This window comes from Lactuca saligna, chromosome 4, assembly GCF_052625555.1.
Source record: "Lactuca saligna cultivar CGN05327 chromosome 4, ASM5262555v1, whole genome shotgun sequence".
NCBI lineage: Eukaryota > Viridiplantae > Streptophyta > Magnoliopsida > Asterales > Asteraceae > Lactuca > Lactuca saligna.
Window position 1 is genome coordinate 205,659,222 of NC_136420.1, and position 9,327 is coordinate 205,668,548.

At 32.3% G+C, this 9,327-nt stretch overlaps 1 protein-coding gene across 1 annotated transcript; it reads right to left on the bottom strand.

Moving 5' to 3' along the window:
- On the bottom strand, window positions 1–8,866 carry LOC145043265 (ABC transporter G family member 35-like). Its single transcript, XM_078991868.1, has 17 exons — window positions 8,383–8,866; window positions 8,012–8,221; window positions 6,073–6,317; window positions 5,742–5,872; window positions 5,463–5,553; window positions 4,983–5,284; window positions 4,292–4,890; window positions 3,933–4,203; window positions 3,272–3,425; window positions 2,971–3,185; window positions 2,252–2,584; window positions 1,796–2,170; window positions 1,570–1,703; window positions 1,017–1,244; window positions 762–933; window positions 434–688; window positions 1–357 (listed from the first exon to the last, which is right to left on the bottom strand). Exons 1-17 carry the CDS (start codon window positions 8,769–8,771, stop codon window positions 85–87), a joined length of 4,377 nt encoding a protein of 1,458 aa, XP_078847994.1. The 5' UTR covers window positions 8,772–8,866; the 3' UTR covers window positions 1–84.
- Between the last annotated feature and the right edge of the window lie 461 nt (window positions 8,867–9,327).

A 9,327-nucleotide genomic window follows, 5' to 3' on the forward strand; every position in this document is an offset into this window, starting at 1 on the left:
TGATAGTAGAATGTTGTTATGAAGCAAAATAAAATTTACATCATCTTTCAGAAAACCTACAAACATTATATACCAACTTACTTTCTATCTCATTTGGAAGTTCATAGTCCTAAGGAAAGTGGCATATAGGAAGGCAAAGAATACACAAAAACCAATCAAAACCGCAGCAACGGGACCCATGAAATCCATTTCAAAACCATAGTAGTCATTGAGATATGATGTGAGGGTAGGGTCCATTGCCATGCCAGGCACCGTAATCGTGCTATCCACATCATGATACTGTGAAACAATGCACCCATACACAGTCCACGCCATCGGGCAGATCCAGTAGTACCACACCCACCATCCGGGAATTTTCTAAAAATAAAACAATTTAATAAACATTAAACAACATAATACAATTACACAAAAATGAGTTAATTTTGATACTTACGGGTTGTGGGATATAAAAGCCTGAGAAAATATTAAAAAGCAGGTAGAAACCCGCTGCGAATATGGCTGCGATTTGCTCGTTTGGTGTAATGGAAACAGTCATCATTCCATAGTAAGTGAAGTAAAGGAATGAAAAGAAGTTGATGAAAAAGAGCCAAAAGAATTTGGCTGCTGTCCATTCGAATGAAACCATGGTGTACACAATGCAAGTGTAATATGTCGTTTGAAGGAATACATATGGTATCTCAACAAACACCTATTCAAAGAAAGGGTAAGTTAGTAATTAGTTAATTATTAACTAAGTAAATTATATTTAAAAATTATCTAACCTGCGCCATGGCATATGGTAAAGAGGAGTACATCCCAGCAGCTCTTTCACGATAAAAGACTGTTCTTTCTGTTGCAACAACCGGCTGTACTGTCTGTGAATTGTTAATACCAACAAAAAATATAGCCGCGTACATTGCCCCAATTGTTGTGCTCAAATCATTACTACTCGACCTGAAATTTATAAAGAATATCAAAATTAGGGCAAAATTGTCATTTCAAAAGATGGCAAATTAAACCTCACGTTATCTACTCACTTTTTGTTTCCGATTTTCCAAAATACGGTTCCAACCATAAGTGCACAAAGTAAAGTGAAGAAAAAACGGACAAGGTTATAATCGGGATTTCGCCAGTAACTCCACCACATTTTCCATAAACAAGATGTGAATTGTCCCCACATTGATTGAGAATATTGTGTCTCAAAGTGAAGATCTACAGCACCAGGAGGAGGTACACTTAATTCCTTCACCATCTCCTTGTTCCTCCTGTCAAGCATACACACGCTATAATTACAATATGTTGATATTTTGGCTAACATAAAAAAATAAAAATAAAAAAAAAATAGTCCTACAGTGTAAAACTAGTACAAGGCTTTGTTTCAATGTATCCCAATCAAAATTAAAACTAGTACAAGACTTTGGTTTCAAAGTATCCCAATCAAAATTAAGTTAATGAATTTGATTTTTTCTTATTATCTTCTCTTGTTTTTGCCAAGAAAAGTGAGTTAAATCTTTTCAATTCGGGGATTGGATTGAAAGATTAGTCTATGTGATTGTAACAATTTAACTTTTTCCCAATTAGACGACTTACTGATGCAAAGATGACGCACTGTAGTGCTCAGCAAAATCAATGTTGAGCCGCGTCTCTGCAGCACCAGAGCTGACTTCCAACATCCATGTTGCTGGATTGTACTTTTCGGGGATCTTTGGAACCCCAGGAACTTCCTGATTATACAGAAAACAAATTATTAATCTCAAATTTTTTGAAAATATAGTTTATATATACATATAACATATTTATGTATTTGACCAAATACCTGAAAGTAGTCAATGATGCTTTGAGAATGTCTGCCTAAAGGTCCCGCATAGATAACTTTTCCTCCTCTTTTCAATAACAATAACTCATCAAACGATTCGAAGATATCAATGCTAGGCTGATGAATGGTGCAAACAACCGTTCTCCCTGTGTCCACAGTGTTTCTTACAGCCCTCATAACAATGGCAGCTGCTCTTGCATCAAGCCCAGAAGTCGGTTCATCCATGAAAATAATTGAAGGATTTGCAACAAGCTCAACTGCAATTGTTAGCCTCTTTCTTTGTTCTGTTGATAATCCACTAACTCCTGGAAGTCCCACTATCGCATCCTTGATGTTGTCTAGTTCAACTAGCTCCATTACTTCCCCCACAAAAGTCTGACACGTAAAATAATTTATCAACACTTTGTGCTTCTTTTCCATATCTACTTTAACAAAAAAAAAAAAAAAAAAAGTTACCATTTTGTCTTCTTTGCTGACTTCTTTTGGGAGACGGAGGAAAGCAGAGTAGATTAAAGATTCGTGAACAGTGATTGTGGGAGAGTGGATATCGGTTTGCTCACAATATCCAGAGATTCTTGCAAATGTTTCTTGTTTTTTTGGGAATCCGGATATTCTTATGTCTCCTTCGATATAACCACTAGTTTTTCTTCCTGCTAAAACATCCATTAGCGTAGTTTTTCCAGCTCCACTTACTCCCATTAATGCAGTTAGGACACCAGGCCTAAAGGCACCCGTTACTTGACTAAGTAATTGCAACCTATTTTCTGTCACCCCTTGCTCTCTCATTTCCTGTTTAATCACCAAGCAATCGTTCTCATTTGGTTGTGAAAAATTGTTCTCGTTTTTTCTAGAAAACGTTTTCAGAAAACAGAGTTGAGTTTTCATTTTTAGCTTTAGAAAACGTGTTTGGTTGCAATTGGTGGAGTTTTTATTTTCTGTTTTAGAAATTTAGAAAGCTTTGGAAAAATTTAAAATCAGCTTTAGAATTTATACAAAATTTGGAAAACAGAAATATTCATTTTCTTGGAAAATTCTTGAAAACTGAATCAACCAAATGGGTTTTCAAAATTTTAGTGGAAAACTAGAAATTTTTCCACAAAACTAAGTTTCCACTACTCTTTGGTTTCTATTCTATAAATATTCAGTAGCAACATAGATTAATGAAATGAACTTACATAAGGCATATCAACAAAATAGCTCATTTTGTCGAATGACATGGCATATGGAGTAAATTGAAGAACCATGCCTTTCTTAGCAACACTAGTAACATCAGGAGTGACTTTATTTCCATTAGCATGATGCAATGTTGGTTGTTCGTTTGTATCTTGACCTTCTAATTCCATGGCTGCAGCTTCTTCTTTGGAGATAATTGCTTGTGGTTTTCCGGGGGCTAATCATTCAGAAGAAGAATTATATATTAACAGGGTTAGTTAGTGGATATATGAGTAAACTGTAGGGGAGTGAATTGAAACATACCGTCTAAATACGCGAGAGCAATAGTGAAGAGGAAGTTAAAGAGAAATGTGAAACCAAGAAGAGCAGCAGCACCGATCCAATATGAGCTTTCTTTAGTTGGGATGTCGAGGTTCTCTAACACTGCATACCCCAAGTTGGTTGAATTGTCCGAGCTCTGCAAAATATATTTAATTTAATTTTTTTGTTTTTTGTAAGGGAAATTAGGAACAAATATAATTATTTAGGGTAGTTTTGCCATTTACACTGATATATATTTTTCTCAATCAAATAAAAAAAAAATTATAAGATTTTTTTTTCTGATTTAATGATTTTGACATGTTATATAAGGTTCTACATATGATTTTGTATTGTCATGTTTGACTCCAAACTTACCATTTATCAGATCAAAGGGTTAATTTGGATTTTTTTTTTTTTTTTAAATAACGATTTTGATATGTTCAATAAGGTTTTACATATGATTTTATTGTGTCATGTTTCAGGGATGATTTTCCAAAGTCCAAACTAACAATTTACTGGATCAAATTGTTAATTTGAAAAGGTTATATAACTTCACTGATAGGAAAAATTAAAAGTATAAGTGATTAAACTGCAAAACTATCCCTAATATAATAGCCCATTTTGTAAGTTATTGACCTAATTGAGTTAAGAATTACTAACTCACCATTTTACTTGTCCACCTAGAACCAAGAAACTCGTTTATGGCGAAAGATTTGAAGCCATAAGAAAGAGGCGAAATCCAGTAAGCCCACTCCCACCAATTTGGAATACTTGTTTTAGGAAGTATAAAACCACCCAAAAGAAATATCATAAGAAGTACAACAGATCCACCTGTGTTCGCAATATTCATTGTTTTACAAACGCCAGCAATTAATCTAAACAGTCCTGATGCCACATTTTGTATCAAGAAAACCAACAGAAGATGCTTGAAGAACCTGTAAACCATATTTCATTAGCATATAAAACATGAAAATAACAAAGTGGTATATTAAATTAGTACCTATATATTGAATAATTAATTACCTCGAAGCATCAGGGGCAAGATCAACTCCATAGTAATAGATGCCACACCACACAACACTCTCTAGCACAGATATAGGAATACGAAGCAAGAAAGATGGAAGAGTGAAAGCCCATGAAGGATGAAACATGAGGTCCCTTTGCTTGTAAACAACAGGAAGCCTCATAATAACTAATGAAAGATCAGCAAGCCCATTAAACATGTTTATGAGCAAACTATTCAAAAGTGCTCCTACATAGATTCGACCATCTTGTTCATCCCTTTGGTGCATAGTTGTCCTAAAATACAAAGTCATGGTGATAAATCCTATAAACACGATTTGTATAGACTTGAAAACGTATATGAACGCATTTCTCTTCATTAGTAACCACTCCTTATCCCATGAAGCTTTGAGAAGCTCCATTTTGGGGACCAAGTATTTTTTGAAAACTAAAGCAGCTTGATGGCTTTTGCTTTTATCGTATGGAACTGACAACTCGTTTTTCAACTTCTCCCCCACATGGAAACGTTTGAATCGCTTCGAAAATTCACTTACTGAAATATATCTATATGGTCTATTTTTATCTGCCCAATATTGTTCTTGGTCCTTTTTAGATGTCACCTATCATAAACACATTAAAAAAACGTTTCAATATTTATGTACAAAATTATAAATATTGAGGTTGGTATGTGTTTACATAATTACTTAATTACCTCTTGTAAGAAGTCAGCAGTACCCTTTCTTTCTGGACACACGAATCCACAAGCTTCGAAGAATTCAAGGATATTGTCACGTGGTCCTTGGTAAACGATTTGACCCTCAGATAATAGGATGATGTCATCAAAAAGATCATACGTCTCAGGTGCCGGTTGTAGTAGGGACATAAAGATGGTGGAGTCGGTGAGGTGTACAACTTGTTGTAAGCATTTGACTATTTGAAAAGTAGTGGAACTGTCTAGACCCGTTGATATCTCGTCCATAAACAGAGTTTTTGCGGGTCCAACAAGCATCTCCCCTGGGACACATATATATCCATTTAGTACTTTATCGATGATAAATGATTCGTATACAAAAATTTATGCATTATAGAGTTGTACAATACAACATTTTAAAACACAAATTGTCGTGTGCGGATAAAAAATGCTGTGTACGAAAAAAAAAATGAAAAGAAAAAATATATATAGTTAACCAACCTGTGGTTACACGTTTCTTTTGTCCTCCGGAGATACCTCGTCTCATTTGATCTCCAACAAATGTGTCACGACATATATCTAGACCCAATATCTGTTTTGGTTTAATAAACATATGAGTATTGTTAGTGTCCCACCTTGTGTCTTTATGTGCTTGTAAATACGTTGGAGTCTCTTCAAGATGTTTTTTGAGAGAAAATTTAGCACTCCATATATGTAACTAACAAATTTATTGATTTGGGTATGGATAGATTAAGAGAATAAAATGTGATGAATACTTACTCTTAGAGTGTAGTAAGTAATCAAACTGCTCACATCTCCTTCAATTGCAGTTGCTTTCATGAAAAAGTCGACTTCAGCTTCTGGGGTCACACCTTCTTCCTTTTCTCTTCTTGCAAGCTCCGTTAGCATTTCTGTATTACATTACATAGCTATAAATTATGTCCGCTAGAAACATTATTTACACCCAATATCCCTAAACGCTCTTTTAAAGAGAAATTTTATAAAATCAATATTTAACTAGCATCGTAGAAGTGGTGATTTAATATTCATCTATATATGTTATAAAAAAGTCAAATATTAAACGTATGTAATTTGTAGGAAGTTAAGTTACCTAAACGAGATCCAACTCCTTGACATCTTGCGGAGAAATCTAATGTTTCTTTTACAGTCATTTCTCCAACATGGACATCGCTCTGGCTAATGTAGGCTGATGTCCTTCGAGGTTCAAATTCATTAAGCTTATAGCCGTTGTAAGTTATCTCTCCATCAACTTCTAAGTTGTGATCCAGCCTTCCTGCGAGTGCTAACAAAAGGGATGTCTTACCAGAAGATGGAGGACCCAACAGAAGTGCCATCCTGTAATATGACAACACTTGCATCAGCTACTAGTGAAAGCATATATATATTTCAATTAATCACCCGAAAATAGAAAAATGAATATGTAATAAATTGTAATAAAACTATATACATATGTATAATTGGATGTTTTACTAAGGTTTTGGTTTTAGTTAAGTGTACTTTTAATCATTTTTATTTTTACAAACCAATTTGACATTAACTTATTTAAGTATGGATTCATTAATAGTTTAAAATTTATATACTGTTTTAGCTATTATTATTATTATTGTTATTATTATTATTATTGTTGTTATTATTATAAATGAGTTGATAATATGCTGCAAGTGGATTTGACCTTGAAGGTGAATACATGATGGAGCATAACGTCATAATGTCAACTTCTAGAAAACTTACTTTTCTTAAAATAATTAGAAACTAGAAAGGTTATACTTAAAAGTTTTCTTTAATACATTATTATTATTATTATTATTATTATTATTATTATTATTATTATTATTATTTTATTATTATTATTATTATTATTATTATTATTATTATATATACGTGAGTTGATAATATGTTGGAAGTGCATGATTACATGATGGAGCATAACGTCATAACGTCGACTTCTAGAAAACTTACTTTTCTTAAGTAAAACGAGAAATGTAAAATTTAAAAGTTTGTTTTAATCCATAAACATTTTTAAAAGTTTATTAATAATCGAATATTTGCTTTCTACTGTTTAAAATGTTTTATATTTCTTTATTGTTTTATAAATGTACATTATATTTTATATTTGTGTTATTTTGTCAAATATTTAGTTAAAAAATAAAGATGTTAAAGTTTGAACTTTCATATTTAATAAAATGGAATAAATAGTAAAAATAAATTTATGGATATACAATTATACTCCAATGGTATATAATACTTGATAAGTTATAAAAACCTTTTGTAACAGATGATTAAATGAGTAATCGTAACTCTATAGAATCCATCACATTAGTTTTCTATTTGGTAACTAGTTTATAACCCGTGAGAATCACGGTTATACAATTAATTAAACTTTTAAAATAAAACTAAAAATTATTAATCAATTATTTTAAATAAATTATTAATTAAGAGATTTTTTTAGTGATACAAATTTTAACCATTGATTTAAATAAATATGTAAAATTATATCACTTTATAATGTGTATTAAGTTTATTTTAATTTTTATTCTAATGTTATTAATTTAATATAATTAGAATGAGAAATTTAAATTTTGAAATTTGAAATGGAGATTTAATAGGTTTTCAAATGTCATGTATTAATTAGGAAATATAATATGATGACACATGACAAAATGAGAATAAAATATGCATTAATTAGGAGGCTTAATAAGATGACACATGTCAAAAGGAGAATAAAACTATTCTTTTATTAGATAGAGAGATTAACGTAACGGAATAAATTATACATGTTTTACTGTCAAACATATATAATCATAATTTTTAATAACATGCACATTATTTAATTATATAGTAAGAATTTATTCTTTCAAAATTTTTTGACGATTCTTTTTGGTCGTCTACCATGATGACATAATATATATGATGTCATTATTTTGAAACAAATAGAGAAAACCACATCGATCCTCCTAAATTTTTTCCTTTAAATTTCATATAACCAATATATATAATCATGTTTTGGATCTTAGAATGTGAGATTGTACCTTTTTGGTTTGATAACTCCCGACACATCTTTAAGAATACGTAATTTAGCTTTCTGAGAAAAACTGATCCCAACATTAGCGAGAAGGGATTCAACAATATTTCTAGCAGCATTTATGAGCGTTGGAAGTGCTCTATCTCCCACATGACAATCAGCTTCTATAGTCAAATTTTGAAACCGCACTTCAACTGTTGGAAGCGAGATTCCAACCCTAAGATTAATTAAAACGAAAATAAGTTTATTAGTAAGTTTAAGTTTATTACATATGAAGCATGAAATGTTAAATGTACTTGAGACAACAAGTTTAACACTAAGAAACTAAAAAAGAAACACAGGGTCACTTGACTTTTGGTGAATGAGAAGAAGACTTACTTATCAACGCGATCTCTAAACTTCCTTAAGAACCTTTCGTTATCTTCTTCAGGAACCACAAAAATCTTATCAATGAAACTCTGTCGAGCAGTTGGATCAAGCTCACGTACATCCACCAGCATCTGATGATCAGCTGAATGCGTTTCCTGTTGATCCGGTGGAATGTATGACTTGAAAATGGTGGTTCGTAGTCGAGTGTAAGTTGGTAGTTTCTCCAATGCAGCCCACCGCAATGCCTCTTCATCTTCCATGGAATGACGACTGCTCCGGCCGTCATGACTGCCACCTGCACCGCCGGAAAATGCATCTTCAATCCGCCAACTTCCTGCAGCGACGCTGATACTCCTACTTATGTTTCTCGCTAAATTTGACTTCCCCTCTTCCTCCATTTTGTAATCTTTATTGGTTTGTCTCTTATGGTTTTTCTTGCTTAAAATAATGATCGAGGGATGAGCAGTTTATATAATGCATTATAACGGAATAGTCAAATTTTCAACGTTTTGATTTATTCCTATTCTTGCAAGTTTAGACGACCTATATGTATTGGTAGTCCAATAAATTAATCTTTTGTTTGACGTGCGAAAAGTCGTTTGTGGTCAGAGAGAAAAATAACATAAAAGTGAAAGCAAAAGAGAAAAGTACTGGGAAATTTAATGTAATGGGAAGTTGGAAACACATCCATTCTAGAACATATGAATTAAACATTATTTAATTGGAATAAATCTATTCCGAGATGATGGGAATATGTACGTAATGGTATCACATTCATTCTAGAATATAATGGAACATTATTTAATTTGAATAACTCCATTCCAATATAATTTCATTCCAATGTGTTCTTTTATTCGTAATCCAACTTGTTATAATATTAAGGCTAGAAGACAAAGTACAATACCGTTAGTTAATTTTTTGTAAAACAATTAGTTAGTTTTCTGCAAATCCATT

What these genes read in the sequence shown, in the direction of transcription:
- LOC145043265 (XM_078991868.1), bottom strand. Translation starts at nt 8,771, where the DNA reads ATGGAGGAAGAGGGGAAGTCAAATTTAGCGAGAAACATAAGTAGGAGT. An exon ending in TGGAAAATCGGAAACAAAAA is followed by an intron (nt 934 to 1,016) that starts GTGAGTAGATAA and finishes TATAAATTTCAG; the next exon opens with GTCGAGTAGTAATGATTTGA. An exon ending in GCTTTTATATCCCACAACCC is followed by an intron (nt 358 to 433) that starts GTAAGTATCAAA and finishes TTTTATTTTTAG; the next exon opens with AAAATTCCCGGATGGTGGGT.